We start from the raw sequence: 26,196 nt of genomic DNA, 5'->3' as shown, positions 1-26,196 counted from the left end.
TCTCTGTATTTATTTATTTATCTCTGTATTTATTCATCTATCTCTGTATTTATTTATCTCTGTATTTATTGATGTATCTCTGTATTTATTTATCTCTGTATTTATTGATGTATCTCTGTATTTATTTATTTATCTCTGTATTTATTCATCTATCTCTGTATTTATTTATCTCTGTATTTATTCATCTATCTCTGTATTTATTTATCTCTGTATTTATTGATGTATCTCTGTATTTATTTATTTTTCTCTGTATTTATTTATCTATCTCTATTTCTTTATTTCTGTATTTATTTATCTTTCTCTGTATTTTTTTTTTTTTTCTGTATTTATTTATTTATTTATCTCTATATTTATTTATTTATCTCTGTATTTATTTCTTTATCTCTGTATTTATTTATCTCAATACTTATTTCTTCATTTCTGTATTTATCTCTGTATTTATTAATTAATCTCTATTTATTTATCTCTGTATTTATTTATTTATCTCTGTATTATTAATCTCTGTATTTATTAATTAATCTCTATTTATTTATCTCTATTTATTTATTTATCTCTGTATTTATTTATCTCTATATTTGTTTATTTATGTCTGTATTTATTTCTCCTGTATTTATCTATTCATCTCTGTATTTAACTCCTATTACTTTTCAATATGTTCTGATTAAATGTTTGGTTTCTTATTTCCTGAACACTTTGTTACCAATGTTTGGTTCATGGCGAGACGCGCAGAAGGAAGGTCAGACGGACTAAGCTCAGCTTCTTCCTGCTCCTTTTCGGACACCCTGAAGCGTGTGAATGTAAAGATGGGACTTATTTACAGAACAAATACAAGATGTTGATGTTTTTTTTCTGAACGGTTTTCTCATTTGATCCGCCAAATGAGTGGTGTTATGAAGTGATGAATTTTTCATGTCAGACGTGGTCCACCGTACGTGCGCTTATTAATGGTCCTGCCAAGTGTTCCGTCTTCGCCTATTTCTGTCCTGCTAATGATCCGCTTATTCATTTCTCAATTTCACGCCGTAATAAAAGTCTTCCATCTTCTATATCCATCTCTGGAATTCTATTTCAGTAATGTCCGCCGACACACGTCTTCCTCCTGTCACCTCATCATCCTCACTGCTCATTACTCTCGTTATCATACAACCAGTGAAGTTGACACCTTGTGTAAAATGGTAAATAAAAACAGAATATAATGATTTGCAAATCCTTTTCAACTTATATTCAATTGAATAGACTGCAAAGACAAGATATTTCATGTTCACACTGAGAAACTTATTTTTTTTTTGCAAATAATCATGAACTTAGAATTGAATGGCAGCAACACATTGCAAAAAAAGTTGTCACAGGGGCATTTTTACCACTGTGTTACATGGCCCTTCCTTTTAACAACACTCAGTAAACCTTCGTATTGCACCACACATTTTCAATAGGAGACAAGTCTACAGGCAGGCCAGTCTAGTACCCGCACTATTTTACTATGAACCCACGCTGTTGTAACACGTGGCTCGGCATTGTCTTGCTGAAATAAGCAGGGGCGTCCATGGTAACGTTGCTTTGATGACAGCATATGTTGCTCCAAAACCTGTATGTACCTTTCAGCATTAATGGCGCCTTCACAGATGTGTAAGTTACCCATGTCTTGGGCACTAATACACCCCCATACCATCACACATGCTGGCTTTTACACTTTGCGCTTACAACACTCCGGATGGTTCTTTTCCTCTTTGGTCCGGAGGACACGACGTCCACAGTTTCCAAAAACAATCTGAAATGTGGACTCGTCAGACCACAGGACACTTTTCCACTTTGCATCAGTCCATCTTAGATGAGCTCAGGCTCAGCGAAGCGTTTCTGGGTGTTGTTGATAAATGGCTTTGGCTTTGCATAGTAGAGTTTTAACTTGCACTTACAGATGTAGAGACCAACTGTAGTTACTGACAGAGGTTTTCTGAAGTGTTCCTGAGCCCATGTGGTGATATCCTTTACACACTGATGTCGCTTTTTGATGCAGTACCGCCTGAGGGATCCAAGGTCCATAATATCATGGCTTACGTGCAGTGATTTCTCCAGATTTTCTGAACCTTTTGACGATATTACGGACCGTAGATGGTCTTCCTGGTAGCCTGGTGCTAACTTCCTGTTAGCTTTGGTAGTGAAACCCAACTTTCCCAGTTGGATTAATGATTTGAAATTATTAATTAAACATTGGAAAGTGGTAAAAAAATAGAAATGCACTTACATGATCGTTTTATTGGATTAATTTAAGTTATTTTAGATGAGTCCATTTTTTTTGTAATTATTATTCTTAATTTTAACCAATGTTTACCAATATTACTTTCACTTTATTCAACATTTTTTTAAACACTTAATTATTTATTTTTAAAGAAAAAAAAAACACTTCCTGTTTGCCTATTCGTCCTTTTTGTCATGTGACCAGATGGCAGAAAAAAAAATTAGAAATAAATTCTCAACTTAAAACGTGTGTTTTATAGTCAATAACATAATAATAATAATAATAATAGATTTTATTTGTAAAAAGCACTTTACATTGAGCAAACAACCTCAAAGTGCTACAGTGTATTAAAAAAATTGGAATAAATTAAAAAAAAAAAATACAAATAAAAAGATAATAAAAATAAATAAAAATAAAAGAAGACGTTTATATACGTAACATTTTACAGCATTTCTCCCATGCGGTTGTTGATGTCATGAAATACATATTTTTATGATCACCTGCACCAGGTGTGAGAAGATACGTCATAAAACAGGTGAGAAATGTAAAGAACGAACAAAAATAAATGCTAAAAGTAAAAAAAAAAAAAAAAGAGGGAAATAAATGTTTTATTGAATTCTTGAAGGTAGTGCGCCGATGACGTCACTAGAGGGCAGTCTTCCAGGGCGCCAAAGCAGGAAGAGAAGCGCGCCATAAGAGGAGAATTCACATGATGAAGAGGAGGAAGAGGAGGAGACCGGGACTTGTTTTTGTCCCGTTCGGCTCCCGTTAAAAGACCCCCCCCCCCCAACCCCCCCTCTTCACCTGAGCGATGCCGGCGTTGCTTCTTCCTCTTCATCTTCATCTTCATCACAAGAACATTCAGCACCTGAGCGGAGGACGGCCGCTCTTCTTGTTCTTCATCATCATCATCACCAACTCCTCGCCTTCTCCTCAATGGCAGCACTTTCACTTTCACTTTCGGCCTGACAAGTCTGGAACAAAGTACCTCCGCCAAGCCTCAACATGTACCAGGGCCACTTACAGGTAAGCCACGTGACCACGTGTCTTATGCCTCGTCCGCTTCGTGCGTCTATCGAACATCGATGCATCGATTTAGACTTTTCCACTTTTCATCTGTACTTATTGCAGCTCCGCTCGTTATTTCCCCGTCATGCTGCACGTGTGACGTCACCGCAGTGTTACGTCACACATGTCAAACTCGGGTCAGACCCTTTCCCTCTAAAACAAGGATATCATCGACACCAGTATCAGCAGTAGGCTGGAAAAAAAGTTGGATTTTAAAGTTAAAAAAAAAAGCTGAGTGGGCAAAATTTTACTGTGAAAATAAACGTGTAGTAATACACCATAATGTACACTACATGCAGTAATACACTATAATGTACAGTACATGCAGTAATACACCATAATGTACACTACATGCAGTAATACACCATAATGTACACTACATGCAGTAATACACCATAATGTACACTACATGCAGTAATACACCATAATGTACACTACATGCAGTAATACACCATAATGTACACTACATGCAGTAATACACCATAATGTACACTACATGCAGTAATACACCATAATGTACAGTACATGCAGTAATACACCATAATGTACACTACATGCAGTAATACACCATAATGTACAGTACATGCAGTAATACACCATAATGTACAGTACATGCAGTAATACACCATAATGTACACTACATGCAGTAATACACATAATGTACACTACATGCAGTAATACTCAATGTTGTACACTACATGCAGTAATACTCCATAATGTACAGTACATGCAGTAATATCAATACGGTACACTACATGCAGTAATACTCAATATGATACACTACATGCAGTAATACACCATAATGTACAATACATGAAGTAATACTCAATAATGTACATTACATGCAGTACTACACCATAATGTACAGTACATGCAGTAATACACCATAATGTACAGTACATGCAGTAATACTTAATGTTGTACACTACATGCAGTAATACTCCATAATGTACAGTACATGCAGTAATACTCAATATGGTACACTACATGCAGTAATACACAACAATGTACACTACATGCAGTAATACACCATAATGTACACTACATGCAGTAATACACAATTATGTACACTACATGCAGTAATACACAATAATGTACACTACATGCAGTAGTACACAATAATGTAAACTACGTATAGGCAGTAATACACAATAATGTAAACTAGGTGCAGTAATACACAATAAAACATGTACAGTACATGCAGTAATACACAACAATGTACACTACATGCAGTAATACACAATAATGTAAACTATATGCAGTAATACATAATAAAACATGTACAGTACATGCAGTAATACACAACAATGTACACTACATGCAGTAATACACACAAGGTGTGTGACACCTGAAAGTGTTACTTCCTGTCTCCCACAAAGATTAGACAGGTGTGTGACACCTGAAAGTGTTACTTCCTGTCTCCCACAAAGATTAGAAAGGTGTGTGACACCTGAAAGTGTTACTTCCTGTCTCCCACAAAGATTTAAAAAGTGTGTGTGACACCTGAAAGTGTTACTTCCTGTCTCCCACAAAGATTAGAAAGGTGTGTTACACCTGAAAGTGTTACTTCCTGTCTCCCACAAAGATTGCGTAACAAAACACTGGCAGGTCAGAATTGAAGCGCATTAAAGAGCAAAAGTGAATATTTCATGAAGTATTACTCAAGTATGCAGTATTTATAAAACACATGACTCCTGCACTTCTTGGCAGCGTCATGTCTGGAAAATACTTATGATGAATTATTATACTCTGTAATAATACTACTGTGTATTATACATAATAGTACATACATATTATCACTGTGTATTATACATAATACTATATACATAATACTACTGTGTATTATACATAATAGTACATACATATTACCACTGTGTATTATACATAGTACTATATACATAATACTACTGTGTATTATACATAATACTATATACATAATACTACTGTGTATTATAGATAATACTATATACATAATACTACTGTGTATTATACATAATAGTACATACATATTCCTACTGTGCATTATACATAATATTATATACATAATACTACTGTGTATTATACATAATTGTACATATTACTACTGTGTATTATACATAATACTACATACATATTCCTCCTGTGTATTATACATAATACTATATACATAATACTACTGTGTATTATACATAATACTACATACCTAATACTACTGTGTAATATACATAATACTACATACATAATACTATTGTGTATTATACATAATACAATATACATAATACTACTGTGTATGATACATAATACTACTGTATATTATACATAATACTACTGTGTATTTTACATAATATTATATACATAATACTGTTGTGTATTGTACATAATACTACTATGTATTATACATAATACTACTATATATTATATATAATACTACTAGGTACTATACATAATACTACTATATATTATACATAATACTACTGTGTATTATACATAATACAACTGTGTATTATACATAATGTTACTATATATTATACATAATACTACTGTATATTATACATAATACTACTATGTATTATGCATAATACTACTATATATTATACATAATAGTACTGTGTATTATACATAATACTACTCTATATTATACATAATACTACTATATATTATACATACTACTACTGTATAGTATACATAATACTAAATCAAATCAAATCAAATCAACTTTATTTATAAAGCACATTTAAAATTTACCACAGGGGTAGCCAAAGTGCTGTACAATGGACAGGTTACAAGATAAAACGAGTACTGAGCAAACAACACAACACAAACAGAACACGATAAAAAAAAAAGAAAAAAAAAAATATAATAAATAAAAACATAAAAACATAAAAACAGGTTCACAGCAGGTGTATTATGGGGCGCCATTGCAGGATGGATATCACTCAGTGTTAAAAAAAACTACTATGTATTATACATAATACTACTGCATATCATACATAATACTATTATGTATTATACATAATACTACTGCATATCATACATAATACTTCTATGTATTATACATAATACTACTGCATATCATACATAATACTACTATGTATTATACAAAATACTACTGCATATCATACATAATACTACTATGTATTATACATAATACTACTTTATATTATATATAATACTACTATATATTACATGAATACACATTTTGTCAATACTACTGTATATTATACATAATACTACTATATATTACATGAATACACATTTTGACAATACTACTGTATATTATTCATAATTCTATTATTTATTACATGAATACACATTTTGACAAAACTACTATATATTATAAATAATAGTACTATATATCACATGAGTTCACATTTTGACAATACTACTGTATTACATTAATGCACATTTTGACATTACTACTGTATATTGTGCATAATACTACTATATTACATGAATACACATTTTGACAATACTACTGTATTACATTAATGCACATTTTGACATTACTACTGTATATTGTGCATAATACTACTATATTACATGAATACACATTTTGACAATACTACTATATTAGCCTGACACTAACTTCCTGGTATCTTGATGCCAACTTCCTGATAGCCAAGCTAACTTCCTGGTAGTCCAGTTAACTTCCTGGTAGCCTGACACTAACTTCCTGGTAGCCTAGCTAACTTCCTGGTAGCCTAGCTAACTTCCTGGTAGCCTGACACTAACTTCCTGGTAGCCCAGCTAACTTCCTGGTAGCCCAGCTAACTTCCCGGTAGCCTAGCTAACTTCCTGGTAGCCTAGCTAACTTCCTGGTAGCCCAGCTAGCGTATTTGTAGTCTAGCCAACTTCCCGGTAGCTTAGCTAACTTCCTGGTAGCCCAGTTAACTTGAAACTAACTTCCTGGTAGCCTAGTTAATTTCCTGGTAGCCTGACACTAACTTCCTGATAGCCAAGCTAACTTCCTGGTAGCCTAGTTAATTTCCTGGTAGCCTGACACTAACTTCCTGATAGCCAAGCTAACTTCCTGGTAGCCTGACACTAACTTCCTGGTAGCCTAGCTAACTTCCTGGTAGCCCAGCTAACTTCCTGGTAGCCCAGCTAACTTCCTGGTAGCCTAGCTAACTTCCTGGTAGCCCAGCTAGCGTATTTGTAGTCTAGCCAACTTCCCGGTAGCTTAGCTAACTTCCTGGTAGCCCAGTTAACTTCCTGGTAGCCTGACACTAACTTCCTGGTAGCCTAGCTAACTTCCTGGTAGCCTGACACTAACTTCCTGATAGCCAAGCTAACTTCCTGCTAGCCTAGCTAACTTCCTGGTAGCCTGACACTAACTTCCTGATAGCCTAGCTAACTTCCTGGTAGCCCAGCTAATGTATTTGTAGTCTAGCCAACTTCCTGGTAGCTTAGCTAACTTCCTGGTAGCCCAGTTAACTTCCTGGTAGCCTGACACTAAGTTCCTGGTAGCCTAGCGAACTTCCTGGTAGCCTGACACTAACTTCCTGGTAGCGTAGCTAATTTCCTGGTAGCCTGACACTAACTTCCTGATAGCCAAGCTAACTTCCTGGTAGCATAGCTAACTTCCTGGTAGCCCAGCTATCGTATTTGTAGTCTAGCCAACTTCCTGGTAGCCTAACTAACTTCCTGGTAGCCCAGTTAACTTCCTGGTAGCCTGACACTAACTTCCTGGTAGCCTAGCTAACTTCCTGGTAGCCCAGTTACCTTCCTGGTAGCCTGACACTAACTTCCTGGTAGCCCAGCTAACGTATTTGTAGTCTAGCCAACTTCCTGGTAGCCTAGCTAACTTCCTGGTAGCCTAGTTAACTTCCTGGTAGCCTGACACTAACTTCCTGGTAGCCTAGCTAACTTCCTGGTAGCCTAGTTAACTTCCTGGTAGCCTGACACTAACTTCCTGGTAGCCCAGCTAACTTCCTGGTAGCCTAGCTAACTTCTTTATAGCCTGGAGATAACTTCCTGGTAGCCTAGCTAACTTCCTGGTAGCCTAGCTAACTTCCTGGTAGCCTGACACTAACTTCATGGTAGCCCAGCTAACTTCCTGGTAGTTTAGACAACTTCCGGATAGCCTGGCTAACTTCTAGTTGAATCCATGGTAGCGCGGTGCTAACGTTCTGCTAGCCTGGCACTGACTTCATGTTATTCTGGCTAACTTCCTGGTAGCTTCACTAACCTGTTGCTAGCCTGGCTAACAAATGTGCCGTCTTCGACTGCAATGTTGTTGAATGACAGACATTTCTTACCTTTGTCTAGCTTGTGTGCTGTTGTGTGCTTGGCTGTTGTGTATCTGCCAGCTCCTAGTAGCCTGGACTGCCATGTGGAGGTCCCGAGCGTTATTTTTACTCAAGCTAATGAAGCGAGCTCCTGATTCACAGCACTTTAATAGGCCCGCCTCCTTCAGGGGCCACAATAATGTGGGGAAATCAGCCGCTCCCCCGACTGGAAGCAAAGAGAGGGAAATGTGGCAGCTTGAGAAAAATCCAGAACAAATATTTCCGTCCTTCTCGTCCATTAGAAAGTCTTCCATGACCTTCCGTGACCTTCCATTGGAAGTTTTCTTAAAGCAGAACAAGTCAAAACAGTTAGAAATGTTTCATTCATAAATAATAATAAATAAATAGTCAATACAATAAAGAAATACAAATAAATACATCCATAAATAATCCATAAATAATAAATAAATCACAATAAATGAATAGTACATGAATGAATAAATAATCAAAACATAATAATACATAAATAATTAACAAATAAATCATAAGAAATAAATACATTATAATAAATCAATTAAAAATTATAATAATAATACATACACAATAAATAAGAAATAAATAATACATAAATATCAACAAATAATAACAAATACATGAATTACTAATAAATAATACATCTGTAATACATAAATAAATAATACATTATGATGAATAAATGAACAAAACAGAAATAATAATACATTTATAATATATACATCAATAAATGATCAATAAATAAAAATACATAATAATAAACCGGCGGTATAGCTCGGTTGGTAGAGTGGCCGTGCCAGCAACTTGAGGGTTCCAGGTTCGATCCCAGCTTCTGCCATCCTAGTCACTGCCGTTGTGTCCTTGGGCAAGACACTTTACCGACCTGCTCCCAGTGCCACCCACACTGGTTTAAATGTAACTTAGATATTGGGTGTCACTATGTAAAGCACTTTGAGTCACTAGAGAAAAGCGCTATATAAATATAATTCACTTCACTTCACTTCACTTCACTTCACTTCAATACATAAATAAATAAATAAATAATAAATAACCACTAAATAATAAACACATAATAAATAACCAATACATAATAATTAATAAATAATCATGCATGAATAAATACAAATAAATAAATGATAATAATAGATCAAAGAAGCACTTACAAAATGATGACGCAATGTGACAAGTGTTGTTTGTCCTGACTCAGCATTTCTTGCAGCTGTTAAGCCTCTTTTTTTTATTTTTATTGCTGACTCATTAAATACCCACATTGTTGTTTAATTCAAATATACAATTATTTAAAGTAAACAAGACTCTAGTTTGCTGGTGAACAGCCATCTCACAGCAATGTCATTTGGATGATCTTTGACAAGCATTTTTTGCAATAAGTCCATTAAAAAAACCGACTGAGTGCTTTTGTTGGATTGATGATCTCTGACAAGCGTTTTTTCCCTTATTTTTGTTGTTGTTGATGCAATAGTCCATACAAACAAAAGAGCAGCATTCTTGTCATATAGATGATCTTTGACAAGCATTTTATGCAATAGGTCTATTAAAAAAAACCTGAGTGCTTTTGTCAGATTGAGGATCTTTGACAAGCGTTTGTTCCCCTTATTTTTGTTGTTGTTGCTGCAATGAGTCCATAAAAACAAAAGAGTAACACTCTTGTCATTTAGATGATCTTTGACAATCATTTTTTGCAATACGTCTATTAAAAAAACAAAAAAACTGAGGGCTTTTGTCGGATTGAGGATCTTTGACAATCGTTTTTTTTTAATTATTATTGTTGTTGTTGCTGCAGTAGGTCCATAAAAACAAAAGAGCAACGCTCTTGTCACTTAGATAATCTTTGACAAGTATTTTTTGTAATGTGTTTATTAAAAAAAACTAAAACTGAGTACTAAGTGTTTTTTTTTTCTTATTATTGTTGTTGTTGTTGCTGCAATAGGCTTATAAAGTAGCACTCCTGGCAAATAGATGATCTTTGACAAGCATATTTGCGATATTTATTTAAAAGCAACTGAGTGCGTCCATCAAATCCTTTTTTTTTTTTTTTTGCAATAGGTATATAAAAACAACACAACACTCTTGTCAAACAAATGATCTTTGGCAAGCATGTTTGCAATACTTACCAACTTAGTGTTTTTGTCAAACTTTGACCAGCATTTTTTATTTTACTTTTTACAATAAGTTCTTAAAACAGCAGAGTAGCACTCTTGTCAAATAGATGATCTTTGACAAGCATGTTTGCAACACCCCAAAGTAACTGAGTGTTTCTGTTAAGTAGTTGTTTTGCAATAGGTCCATAAAAACAAAGCACCCATGTCAAATAGATGATCTTTGACACGCATGTTTGCAAAACATTTTTAAGAGCAACTGTTTTTTATCAAACATAGGATTTTTAACAAACGTGTTTTTGCAATAGGTCCCTAAAAACAACATAGCAGTCTTGTCAAATAGATGATCTTTGACAAGCATGTTTATAATACTTCTTTCAAAGCAACTGAGTACTTCAGACAGAGGATCTTTGACCAGTGTTTTTTTTTGTTTTTTTTACAGTAAGTCCATAAAACAACTGAGTAGCACTCTTGTCAAATAGATGATCTTTGACAAGCATGTTTGCAGCACCCCAAAGTAACTGAGTGCTTCTGTTAAGTAGTTGTTTTGCAATAGGTCCATAAAAACAAAGCACTCTTGTCAATTAGATGATCTTTGACACGCATGTTTATAATACTTCTTTCAAAGCAACTGAGTGCTTCTGACAGAGGATCTTTGACCAGTGTTTTTTTTAATTATTTTACAGTAAGTTCATAAAAAAACAGAGTAGCACTCGTGTGAAATAGATGATCTTTGACAAGCATGTTTGCAATACTTTTTTCAAAGCGACAGAGTGCTTCTGTCAAATTGTGTGTTTTTGCAATATTCCATAAAAACAACAGAGTAGCAATCTTGTCAAATAGATGATCTTTGACAAGCATGTTTGCAATACTCCTATAAAAGCAACTTAGTGCTTTCGTCAAATAGAGGATCTTTGACCTGCGTGTTTTTGTGTGTGCAATAGATCCATAAAAGAACAGCAGAGTAGCACACTTGTCAAATAGATGATCTCTGACAAGCATGTTTGAAATGCTCCTTTAAAGGCAACTGAGTGCTTCTGTCAAAGAGAGGATCTTTGACCAGTGTTTTTTTTTGCAATAGATTTATAAAAAAAACGAGAGAGTAGCACTTTTGTCAGATAGAGGATCTTTGACAACCATGTTTGCAACACTCCACGTTAGCTTCTTACCAATCCAGCCTGCTAAAGTGAAGGAGCTGAAGGCACATCTTCATGGTGGTGCATCACTTCCACACATAGGTGGAGTACTAAGGAACATCTTCATGGTGGTGCATCACTTCCACACATAGGTGGAGTACTAAGGAACATCTTCATGGTGGTGCATCACTTCCACACATAGGTGGAGTACTAAGGAACATCTTCATGGTGGTGCATCACTTCCACACATAGGTGGAGTACTAAGGAACATCTTCATGGTGGTACATCACTTCCACACATAGGTGGAGTACTAAGGAACATCTTCATGGTGGTACATCACTTCCACACATAGGTGGAGTACTAAGGAATATCTTCATGGTGGTACATCACTTCCACACATAGGTGGAGTACTAAGGAACTTCTTCATGGTGGTACATCACTTCCACACGTAGGTGGAGTACTAAGGAACATCTTCATGGTGGTACATCACTTCCACACATAGGTGGAGTACTAAGGAACATCTTCATGGTGGTGCATCACTTCCACACATAGGTAGAGTACTAAGGAACATCTTCATGGTGGTACATCACTTCCACACATAGGTGGAGTACTAAGGAACTTCTTCATGGTGGTACATCACTTCCACACATAGGTGGAGTACTAAGGAACATCTTCATGGTGGTGCATCACTTCCACACATAGGTAGAGTACTAAGGAACATCTTCATGGTGGTACATCACTTCCACACATAGGTGGAGTACTAAGGAACATCTTCATGGTGGTACATCACTTCCACACATAGGTGGAGTACTAAAGAACTTCTTCATGGTGGTACATCACTTCCACACATAGGTGGAGTACTAAGGAACATCTTCATGGTGGTGCATCACTTCCACACATAGGTGGAGTACTAAGGAACATCTTCATGGTGGTACATCACTTCCACACATAGGTGGAGTACTAAGGAACATCTTCATGGTGGTACATCACTTCCACACATAGGTGGAGTACTAAGGAATATCTTCATGGTGGTACATCACTTCCACACATAGGTGGAGTACTAAGGAACTTCTTCATGGTGGTACATCACTTCCACACGTAGGTGGAGTACTAAGGAACATCTTCATGGTGGTACATCACTTCCACACATAGGTGGAGTACTAAGGAACATCTTCATGGTGGTGCATCACTTCCACACATAGGTAGAGTACTAAGGAACATCTTCATGGTGGTACATCACTTCCACACATAGGTGGAGTACTAAGGAACTTCTTCATGGTGGTACATCACTTCCACACATAGGTGGAGTACTAAGGAACATCTTCATGGTGGTGCATCACTTCCACACATAGGTAGAGTACTAAGGAACATCTTCATGGTGGTACATCACTTCCACACATAGGTGGAGTACTAAGGAACATCTTCATGGTGGTACATCACTTCCACACATAGGTGGAGTACTAAAGAACTTCTTCATGGTGGTACATCACTTCCACACATAGGTGGAGTACTAAGGAACATCTTCATTGTGGTACATCACTTCCACGCATAGGTGGAGTACTAAGGAACATCTTCATGGTGGTGCATCACTTCCACACGTAGGTGGAGTACTAAGGAACATCTTCTTGGTGGTACATCACTTCCACACATGGGTGGAGTACTAAGGAACATCTTCATGGTGGTACATCACTTCCACACATACGTAGGTGGAGTACTAAGGAACATCTTCATGGTGGTACATCACTTCCACACATAGGTGGAGTACTAAGGAACATCTTCTTGGTAGTGCATCACTTCCACACATAGGTGGAGTACTAAGGAACATCTTCATGGTGGTGCATCACTTCCACACATAGGTGGAGTACTAAGGAACATCTTCATGGTGGTGCATCACTTCCACACATGGGTGGAGTACTAAGGAACATCTTCATGGTGGTGCATCACTTCCACACATAGGTGGAGTACTAAGGAACATCTTCATGGTGGTACATCACTTCCACACATAGGTGGAGTACTAAGGAACATCTTCATGGTGGTACATCACTTCCACACATAGGTGGAGTACTAAGGAACATCTTCATGGTGGTGCATCACTTCCACACATAGGTGGAGTACTCAGGAACATCTTCATGGTGGTACATCACTTCCACACATAGGTGGAGTACTAAGGAACATCTTCATGGTGGTACATCACTTCCACACATAGGTGGAGTACTAAGGAACATTTTCATGGTGGTACATCACTTCCACGCATAGGTGGAGTACTAAGGAACATCTTCATGGTAGTACATCACTTCCACACATAGGTGGAGTACTAAGGCACATCTTCATGGTGGTACATCACTTCCACACATAGGTGGAGTACTAAGGAACATCTTCATGGTGGTACATCACTTCCACACATAGGTGGAGTACTAAGGAACATCTTCATGGTGGTACATCACTTCCACACATAGGTGGAGTACTAAAGAACTTCTTCATGGTGGTACATCACTTCCACACATAGGTGGAGTACTAAGGAACATCTTCATTGTGGTACATCACTTCCACGCATAGGTGGAGTACTAAGGAACATCTTCATGGTGGTGCATCACTTCCACACGTAGGTGGAGTACTAAGGAACATCTTCTTGGTGGTACATCACTTCCACACATGGGTGGAGTACTAAGGAACATCTTCATGGTGGTACATCACTTCCACACATAGGTGGAGTACTAAGGAACTTCTTCATGGTGGTACATCACTTCCACACATAGGTGGAGTACTAAGGAACATTCCCCGTGAACAAAGTAGGACACACCTCAGCATCTTTGTTAGCGGAGCAGAGCGAGGTAGCATCCATCCACCTCTCTCTCCTCACTACGCCCGCTTTCTCCACCTGGGAATTAATTTGCTCCAGAAAGCAGGAGTTGAATCGTAGGAGCTGCAGAACATCACCGATGATAAACAAATATGTCAACAACATCTTTCTCTTCTCTCCTGTTTCTTCCTCTTGTCTTCATTTCTACTCCGCACAGCAACACAACACGGGTGTTGCACTTCAAAATACATTCTGCTGAGTCAGCACCATTTATTTATTTTTCTCTGGAAATATCAAATATACTGTATTAAATGATTTGGAAAATATTTATTGTCCCTATTTTACCTCATTTAACAGGAGTGGAAATAACAGGAGTGAAAGTAACATCACTGAAAGTAACAGGACTAGAAGTAACATGACTGAAAGTAACAAGACTGGAAGTAACATGACTGGAAGTAGCAGGAGTTAAAGTAACAGGAGTGAAAGTAACATCACTGAAAGTAACAGGACTAGAAGTAACATGACTGAAAGTAACAAGACTGGAAGTAACATGACTGGAAGTAGCAGGAGTTAAAGTAACAGGAGTGAAAGTAACAGGAGTGAAAGTAGCATCACTGAAAGTAACAGGACGAGAAGTAACACGACTGAAAGTAACAAGACTGGAAGTAGCAGGAGTTAAAGTAACAGGAGTGAAAGTAACATCACTGAAAGTAACAGGACTAGAAGTAACATGACTGAAAGTAACAAGACTGGAAGTAACATTACTGGAAGTAGCAGGAGTTAAAAGTAACAGGAGTGAAAGTAACATCACTGAAAGTAACAGGACTAGAAGTAACATGACTGAAAGTAACAAGACTGGAAGTAACAGGAGTGAAAGTGACAGGAGTGAAACTAACATAACTGAAAGTAACAGGACTAGAAGTAACATGACTGAAAGTAACAAGACTGGAAGTAACATGACTGGAAGTAGCAGGAGTTAAAGTAACAGGAGTGAAAGAAACAGGAGTGAAAGTAACAGGAGTGAAAGTAACAGGACTAGAAGTAACATGACTGAAAGTAACAAGGCTGAAAGTAACATGACTGGAAGTAACAGGACTAGAAGTAACATGACTGAAAGTAACAAGACTGGAAGTAACATGACTTGAAGTAGCAGGAGTTAAAGTAACAGGAGTGAAAGTAACAGGAGTGAAAGTAACATCACTGAAAGTAACAGGACGAGAAGTAACATGACTGAAAGTAACAAGACTGGAAGTAACATGACTGGACGTAGCAGGAGTTAAAGTAACAGGAGTGAAAGTAACATCACTGAAAGTAACAGGACTAGAAGTAACATGACTGAAAGTAACAAGACTGGAAGTAACATGACTGGAAGTAGCAGGAGTTAAAGTAACAGGAGTGAAAGTAACAGGAGTGAAAGTAACATCACTGAAAGTAACAGGACTAGAAGTAACATGACTGAAAGTAACAAGACTGGAAGTAACATGACTGGAAGTAGCAGGAGTTAAAGTAACAGGAGTGAAAGTAGCAGGAGTGAAAGTAACATCACTGAAAGTAACAGGACTAGAAGTAACATGACTGAAAGTAACAAGACTGGAAGTAACATGACTGGAAGTAGCAGGAGCTAAAGTAACAGGAGTGAAAGTAACAGGAGGGAAAGTAGCATCACTGAAAGTAACAGGACTAGAAGTAACATGACTGAAAGTAACAAGACTGGAAGTAACATGACTGGAAGTAGCAGGAGTTAAAGTAACAGGAGTGAAAGTAACAGGACTAGAAGTAACATGACTGAAAGGAGCAAGACTGAAAGTAACATGACTGGAAGTAGCAGGAGTTAAAGTAACAGGAGTGAAAGTAACAAGAGTGAAAGTAACATCACTGAAAGTAACAGGACTAGAAGTAACATGACTGAAAGTAACAAGACTGGAAGTAACATGACTGGAAGTAGCAGGAGTTAAAGTAACAGGAGTGAAAGTAGCAGGAGTGAAAGTAACATCACTGAAAGTAACAGGACTAGAAGTAACATGACTGAAAGTAACAAGACTGGAAGTAACAAGACTGGAAGTAACATGACTGGAAGTAGCAGGAGTTAAAGTAACAGGAGTGAAAGTAACAAGACTAGAAGTAACATGACTGAAAGAAACAAGACTGAAAGTAACATGACTGGAAGTAGCAGGAGTTAAAGTAACAGGAGTGAAAGTAACAGGAGTGAAAGTAGCAGGAGTGAAAGTAACAGGAGTGAAAGTAACATCACTTAAAGTAACAGGACTAGAAGTAACATGACTGAAAGTAACAAGACTGGAAGTAACATGACTGGAAGTAGCAGGAGTGAAAGTAACAGGAGTGAAAGTAACAGGAGTGAAAGTAACAGGTGTGAAAGTAACATCACTGAAAGTAACAGGACTAGAAGTAACATGACTGAAAGTAACAAGACTGGAAGTAACATGACTGAAAGTAACAGGAGTGAAAGTAACATCACTGAAAGTAACAGGACTAGAAGTAACATGACTCAAAGTAACAAGACTGGAAGTAACATGACTGGAAGTAGCAGGAGTGAAAGTAGCAGGAGTGAAAGTAACATCACTGGAAGTAACAGGACTAGAAGTAACATGACTGAAAGTAACAAGACTGGAAGCAACATGACTAGAAGTAGCAGGAGTTAAAGTAACAGGAGTGAAAGTAACATCATTTACATGAGGCCCCTGGTCTATTCTTAGTAGGACTCTCTTTACATGAGCCCCCCGGTCTATTCTTAGTAGGACTCTCTTTACATGGAAGCAACATGACTAGAAGTAGCAGGAGTTAAAGTAACAGGAGTGAAAGTAACATCATTTACATGAGGCCCCTGGTCTATTCTTAGTAGGACTCTCTTTACATGAGGCCTGTGGTTTATTCTTAGTAGGACTCTCTTTACATGAGGCCCCCGGTCTATTCTTAGTAGGACTCTCTTTACATGAGGCCCCTGGTCTATTCTTAGTAGGACTCTCTTTACATGAGGCCCCTGGTCTATTCTTAGTAGGACTCTCTTTACATGAGGCCCCCGGTCTATTCTTAGTAGGACTCTCTCTACATGAGGCCCCCGGTCTATTCTTAGTAGGACTCTCTCTACATGAGGCCCCTGGTCTATTCTTAGTTGGACTCTCTTTACATGAGGCCCCTGATTTATTCTTAGTAGGACTCTCTTTACATGAGGTCCCTGGTCTATTCTTAGTAGGACTCTCTTTACATGAGGCCCCCGGTCTATTCTTAGTAAGACTCTCTTTACATGAGGCCCCGGTCTATTCTTAGTAGGACTTTCTTTACATGAGGCCCCGGTCTATTCTTAGTAGGACTCTCTTTACATGAGGCCCCGGTCTATTCTTAGTAGGACTCTCTTTACATGAGGCCCCTGGTCTATTCTTAGTAGGACTCTCTTTACATGAGGCCCCTGGTCTATTCTTAGTAGGACTCTCTCTACATGAGGCCCCTGGTCCCAGGTTCCAACGGTCTTGCATCCTTCTAGTCTTTTTGAAAATGAAGGCATCCTGAAAGTGTTCATTTCCGCTCTCAGCGTGGGTTGGGCTCCTCAAACAATAAAGCCATCGCTAGCAGCCCATCTCGTTGGCCCTGGGGGGCCCGCTCGGTCCGAGCGAAGGAATGGCAAGCGAGCGAGCGAGAGGCTGGCTGGGCGACAGCGAGGAGGAGGAGGAGGAGGAGGAGGAGGAGGAGGAGGAGGAGGAGGAGTTGAGTGTCAAGGCTCTAAAGGAGGCGCACATGACACCAGATTAATCACGGCCAAGGAGTGCAGCTTCACTTCACACTTGACCCTGATATGATACCACTAGTCTTGTACACACTGCAAGTATATATATATATATATTGTAGTAACAGACACCTTCATAACGATATGTAATATGTACAATATACACACTGCAAGTATATATATATTGTAGTAACAGACACCTTCATAACGATATGTAATATGTACAATATACACACTGCAAGTATATATATATTGTAGTAACAGACACCTTCATAACAATATGTACAATATACACACTGCAAGTATATATATAATGTAGTAACAGACACCTTCAGAACAATATGTAATATGTACAATATACACACTGCAAGTATATATATATATATTGTAGTAACAGACACCTTCATAACAATATGTAATATGTACAATATACACACTGCAAGTATATATATAATGTAGTAACAGACACCTTCATAACAATATGTAATATGTACAATATACACACTGCAAGTATATATATATTGTAGTAACAGACACCTTCAGAACAATATGTAATATGTACAATATACACACTGCAAGTATATATATATTGTAGTAACAGACACCTTCAGAACAATATGTAATATGTACAATATACACACTGCAAGTATATATATATATATTGTAGTAACAGACACCTTCATAACAATATGTAATATGTACAATATACACACTGCAAGTATATATATATATTGTAGTAACAGACACCTTCATAACAATATGTAATATGTACAATATACACACTACAAGTATATATATAATGTAGTAACAGACACCTTCATAACAATATGTAATCTGTACAATATACACACTGCAAGTATATATATATATTGTAGTAACAGACACTTTCATAACAATATGTAACATGTACAATATACACACTGCAAGTATATATATATATATATATATATATAATGTAGTAACAGACACCTTCATAACAATATGTACAATATACACACTGCAAGTATATATATAATGTAGTAACAGACACCTTCATAACAATATTTAATATGTGTTAATATTTTTTTAAATGTTTGTTTTATGCCCTTTTTGTCAAATAACACTTTTTTTTATGGCAAACTCACAAGATATGCAATATTTTCCCCAAAATATATTCCAAAGTGTAATATTTGATGAGAAGTAATTGGAGCCTTAAATAGGTCAATAATTCATAAAAACATTGATTTTGATTCATTATTATTTTTTGAGCAATAACAGTAAAAAAAAAAAAGGAAAATCAGGTGTCGGGTGTCCAAAAGGGCCTCATTCATAAAAGTGTTAAAAAAAATAAACACTATAAAATATATATTACATTTTTAGATCAACTTCAAGTCTATACGTCAATAAGTTTTTAATATTTTTTTTTTCCTTTTTGTCAAAGAAAACTTTTTTTTTTTATGGCAAAAACACAAATATGCAATATTTTTCCAAAAATATATTCCAAAGTGTAATATTTGATAAGAATTAATTGGATCCTTAAATAGGTCAATAATTAATAAAAACATTGATTTCGATTCATTATTATTTTTTGAGAAATTACAATTTAAAAAACAACAACTTTGTGTTATTAGAGTCAACATTGCAACTTTTTCTCCTGTTTGCTCTTTTATTCCACTTTTTAATATTTTTTTTTCGTAATATTATTTTGAGAAAGTCACAAAAAATGGCCCCCGGGCCGCACTTTGGACACCCTGTATCAAGCAACGCTGACAGAGACTTTTCTCTTCTTCAGCTCCATCACCAAAAATAGCCGGCAGTCTATTTTAGTACCACAGCACTCTTGAGACTGAAGCAACGCAAAAAGATATTGGAGAGGATTTCAGGTGTGCGTCCAAATGATGAAAGACATTTTCTCCTTGAAGTCCACTCCTGTCAAACATGGCCATGAGAAGATGTTGTTTCATCATCATCATTTCCATGACAAGTCACTACGCTGCAAAGACTGAAAAGAATCTAAGCCACAGCCTGCTGGCTGACATGTGACGCCTCATTTCATCCACTGATCCTGGCACATTGCATGTGCTCCAACTACCATTGGAAATAGTCCACAAAGTCATAGAAATTGCAGCAAAACAGCAGAATAGAAAGAAGGTGCCATTACACCTTTGCAAGGAACTATTTTAAGCAGCTACCATGTACAAAGTAAACAGAAATAATCCAAATAAAACTGGAAATAGTCCACAACTTTATACAAATTGCAGCAAAACAGTAGAATGTACCATGTCATCTAATTATGTGATTGCACCTCATGTGTGCAATTAATGAAATCAGCAACCTTGTACAAAATAATCAGAAATAATATAAATAAGACTGAAAATAGTCCCCAACTTTATAAAAAATTGCAGCTAAACAGTAGAATGGAACGTGTCATCTAATTATGTGATTGCACCTCATGTGTGCAATTAATGAAAGCGGCGATTTTGTACAAAATAATCAGAAAAATTATAAATAAGACTGAAAATAGTCCACAACTTTATAAAAAATTGCAGCAAAACAGTAGAATGGAACATGTCGTCTAATTAATGTGATTGCACCTCATGTGTGCAATTAATGAAAGCATTAACTTTGTACAAAAAATCTGAAAAATTATAAATAAGACTGAAAATAGTCCACAACTTTATAAAAAATTGCAGCAAAACAGTAGAATGGAACATGTCGTCTAGTTAATGTGATTGCACCTCATGTGTGCAATTAATGAAAGCAATAACTTTGTACAAAAAATCAGAAAAACTATAAATAAGACTGAAAATAGTCCACAACTTTATAAAAAATTGCAGCAAAACAGTAGAATGGAACGTGTCATCTAATTAATGTGATTGCACCTCATGTGTGCAATTAATGAAAGTATTAACTTTGTACAAAATAATCAGAAATAATATAAATAAGACTGAAAATAGTCCACAACTTTATAAAAAATTGCAGCAAAACGGTAGAATGGAACATGTCGTCTAATTATGTGATTGCACCTCAAGTGTGCAATTAATGAAAGCAGCAACCTTGTACAAAATAATCAAGACTCCAAATAAAACAGAAAATAGTCCACAAAGTCATAGAAATTGCGGCAAAACAGCAGAATAGAAAGAAGGTGCCATTACACCTTTGCAAGGAACTATTCTAAGCAGCTACCATGTACAAAGTAAACAGAAATATTCCAAATAAAACTGGAAATAGTCCACAACTTTATACAAATTGCAGCAAAACAGTAGAATGTACCATGTCATCTAATTAATGTTATTGCACCTCATGTGTGCAATTAATGAAATCAGCAACCTTGTACGAAATAATCAGAAATAATATAAATAAGACTGAAAATAGTCCACAACTTTATAAAAAATTGCAGCAAAACAGTAGAATGGAACGTGTCATCTAATTATGTGATTGCACCTCATGTGTGCAATTAATGAAAGCAGCAACCTCGTACAAAATAATCAGAAATAATATACAGTAAATAAGACTGAAAATAGTCCACAACTTTATAAAAGAATTGCAGCAAAACAGTAGAATGGAACATGTCGTCTAGTTAATGTGATTGCACCTCATGTGCGCAATTAAAGAAAGTGGCGATTTTGTACAAAATAATCAGAAAAATTATAAATAAGACTGAAAATAGTCCACAACTTTATAAAAAATTGCAGCAAAACAGTAGAATGGAACATGTCATCTAATTAATGTGATTGCACCTCATGTGTGCAATCAATGAAAGCATTAACTTTGTACAAATAATCTGAAAAATTATAAAATAAGACAGAAAATAGTCCACAACTTTATAAAAAATTGCAGCAAAACATTGGAATGGAGCATGTCTTCTAATTAATGTGATTGCACCTCATGTGTGCAATTAATGAAAGTATTAACGTTGTACAAAATAATCAGAAATAATATAAATAAGACTGAAAATAGTCCACAACTTTATAAAAAAATTGCAGCAAAACGGTAGAATGGAACATGTCGTCTAATTATGTGATTGCACCTCAAGTGTACAATTAATGAAAGCAGCAACCTTGTACAAAATAATCAGAAATAATATAAATAAGACTGAAAATAGTCCACAACTTGATAAAAAATTGCAGCAAAACAATAGAATGGAAGATGTCGTCTCGTTAATGTGATTGCACCTCATGTGTGCAATTAATGAAAGTATTAACTTTGTACAAAATAATCAGTAATAATATAAATAAGACTGAAAATAGTCCACAACTTTATAAAAAATTGCAGCAAAACAGTAGAATGGAACATGTCGTCTAATTATGTGATTGCACCTCATGTGTGCAATTAATGAAGGCAGCAACCTTGTACAAAATAATTAGAAATAATATAAATAAGACTGAAAATAGTCCACAACTTGATAAAAAAAATTGCAGCAAAACAATAGAATGGAACTTGTCATCTAATTAATGTGATTGCACCTCATGTGTGCAATTAATGAAAGCATTAACTTTGTACAAAAAATCAGAAAAATTATAAAATAAGACAGAAAATAGTCCACAACTTTATAAAAAATTGCAGCAAAACAGTAGAATGGAGCATGTCCTTTAATTAATGTGATTGCACCTCATGTGTGCAATTAATGAAAGTATTAACTTTGTACAAAAAAATCATAAATAATATAAATAAGACTGAAAATAGTCCACAACTTTATAAAAAATTGCAGCAAAACAGTAGAATGGAACATGTCGTCTAATTATGTGATTGCACCTCATGTGTGCAATTAATGAAAGTATTAACTTTGTACAAAATAATCAGAAATAATATAAATAAGACTGAAAATAGTCCACAACTTGATAAAAAAATTGCAGCAAAACGGTAGAATGGAACATGTCGTCTAATTAATGTGATTGCACATCATGTGTGCAATTAATGAATGCAGCAACCTTGTACAAAATAATCAAAACTCCAAATAAAACAGAAAATAGTCCACAAAGTCATAGAAATTGCAGCAAAACAGCAGAATAGAAAGAAGGTGCCATTACACCTTTGCAAGGAACTATTTTAAACAGCTACCATGTACAAAGTACATCTGTATTGTGTGTACAGTATATATATTGTGTGTACAGTATATATATTGTGTGTGTACAGTATATATATTGTGTGTACGGTACATATATTGTGTGTACAGTATACATATTGTGTGTGTACAGTATATATTGTGTGTGTACAGTTTATATATTGTGTGTACAGTATATATATTGTGTGTCTACAGCTTATATATATTGTGTGTGTACAGTATATATATATATTGTGTGTGTACAGTATATATATTGTGTGTGTACAGTATATATATATTGTGTGTGTACAGTATACATATATTGTGTGTGTACAGTATACATATATTGTGTGTGTACAGTATATATATATTGTGTGTGTACAGTATATATATTGTGTGTGTGTACAGTATATATATTGTGTGTGTGTACAGTATATATATATTGTGTGTGTACAGTATATATATATTGTGTGTGTACAGTATATATATATTGTGTGTACAGTATATATATATTGTTGTGTGTACAGTATATATATTGTGTGTACAGTAGAGACAAGTACAAGTCCTGCCAAGAAGTGTTGTGAAGGAAATGTGCAGCCATGTTGCTTCATCACTTGAGTGCTAACCATGAGCGACGGCAGCAGGGAGCTGCACTCAGTCTTTACATGTAATCTGATTACTAGCGACTCGCCGTGCAAGTAGTTTCACTTTCTGTTTCACTTTCTGTTTCACTTTGTCACCGCTGCTGAAGGAGGCCGCGTGCTGGTCTTTAGATGACTTTATCATCGCCATCGCCAAGCAGCCTCGGAACATTCTTTTCTTACTCGTCCTCACGTTACCCCTCAATGAGCTCCAAAGCAACAGATCGCTATCTAAATGCCCCCAAATACCAAGAATCATTGACAGGATATTTGTGATGTCACACTGATGTCATTATTTTGGACAAAGTCTCGCTTTAAATTGTCACTTGCAAGGTTTGTAATCACATGGAATTCATCACACCTTTTATTCTGCTGTTTTGCTGCAATTTCTATGACTTTGTGGACTATTTTCAGTTTTATTTGGAGTTGTTTTGATTATTTTGTACAAAGTTGCTGCTTTCATTAATTGCACACTTGAGGTGCAATCACATAATTAGATGACATGTTCCATTCTACTGTTTTGCTGCAATTTTTAATAAAGTTGTGGACTATTTTCAGTCTTATTTATATTATTTCTGATTATTTTGTACAAAGTTGCAGCTTTCATTAATTGCACACATGAGGTGCAATTACATTAATTAGACGACATGTTCCATTCTACTGTTTTGCTGCAATTTTTTTTATAAAGTTGTGGACTATTTTCAATCTTATTTATATTATTTCTGATTTTTTTTGTACCAAGTTAATGCTTTCATTAATGGCACACATGAGGTGCAATCACATTAATTAGACGACATGTTCCATTCTATTGTTTTGCTGCATTTTTTTTTATAAAGTTGTGGACTATTTTCAATCTTATTTATATTATTTCTGATTTTTTGTACCAAGTTAATGCTTTCATTAATGGCACACATGAGGTGCAATCACATTAATTAGACGACATGTTCCATTCTACTGTTTTGCTGCAATTTTTTATAAAGTTGTGGACTATTTTTAATCTTATTTATATTATTTCTGATTTTTTTGTACAAAGTTGCTGCTTTCATTAATTGCACACTTGAGGTGCAATCACATAATTAGATGACATGTTCCATTCTACTGTTTTGCTGCAATTTTTTATAAAGTTGTGGACTATTTTCAGTCTTATTTATATTATTTCTGATTATTTTGTACAAAGTTGCAGCTTTCTTTAATTGCACATATGAGGTGCAATCACATTAATTAGACGACATGTTCCATTCTACTGTTTTGCTGCAATTTTTTTTATAAAGTTGTGGACTATTTTCAATCTTATTTATATTATTTCTGATTTTTTTGTACCAAGTTAATGCTTTCATTAATGGCACACATGAGGTGCAATCACATTAATTAGACGACATGTTCCATTCTACTGTTTTGCTGCATTTTTTTATAAAGTTGTGGACTATTTTTAATCCTATTTATATTATTTCTGATTTTTTGTACAAAGTTGCTGCTTTCATTAATTGCACACATGAGGTGCAATCACATAATTAGATGACATGTTCAATTGTACTGTTTTGTTGCAATTGTTTATAAAGTTGTGGACTATTTTTAATCTTATTTATATTATTTCTGATTTTTTGTACAAAGTTAATGATTTAATTAATTGCACACATGAGGTGCAATCACATTAATTACCGTATTTTTCGGACTATAAGTCGCAGTATTTTTCATAGTTTGGCCGGGCTCCAGTGCGACTTATATATGTTTTTTTCCTTTTTTATAATGCATTTTCGGCAGGTGCGACTTATACTCCGGTGCGACTTATACTCCGAAAAATACGGTAGATGACATGTTCCATTCTACTGTTTTACTGCAATTCTTTTAAAGTTGTGGACTATTTTCAGTCTTATTTATATTATTTCTGATTATTTTGTACAAAGTTGTTGCTTTCATTAAATGCACACATGAGGTGCAATCACATTAATTAGATGACATGTTCAATTCTACTGTTTTGCTGCAATTTTTTATAAAGTTGTGGACTATTTTTAATCTTATTTATATTATTTCTGATTTTTTTTGTACAAAGTTAATGATTTCATTAATTGCACACATTAGGTGCAATCACATTAATTAGATGACATGTTCCATTCTACTGTTTTGCTGCATTTCTTTTTTTTATAAAGTTGTGGACTATTTCCAGTTTTATTTGGACTATTTCTGTTTACTTGGTAC

At 35.5% G+C, this 26,196-nt stretch overlaps 1 protein-coding gene across 1 annotated transcript in view; it reads left to right on the top strand.

Annotated features, from left to right (window-relative positions):
* The first annotated feature begins 3,047 nt into the window (after positions 1-3,047).
* The window catches only part of pex5la (peroxisomal biogenesis factor 5-like a), a 174,116-nt gene continuing 150,967 nt past the window's right edge, over positions 3,048-26,196 (top strand). Inside the window, exon 1 of the mRNA XM_072914604.1 lies at positions 3,048-3,262. Coding sequence (XP_072770705.1) covers positions 3,242-3,262 — 21 coding nt within the window. The 5' untranslated portion in view covers positions 3,048-3,241. The remainder of the gene's footprint in view (positions 3,263-26,196) is intronic.

The sequence above is a fragment of the Nerophis lumbriciformis genome, linkage group LG14 (assembly GCF_033978685.3).
Source record: "Nerophis lumbriciformis linkage group LG14, RoL_Nlum_v2.1, whole genome shotgun sequence".
In the NCBI taxonomy this organism is placed as follows: Eukaryota; Metazoa; Chordata; class Actinopteri; order Syngnathiformes; family Syngnathidae; genus Nerophis; species Nerophis lumbriciformis.
The sequence above is the reverse complement of the archived record's forward strand: the minus strand, read 5'-3'. Positions and strand labels throughout refer to the sequence as shown.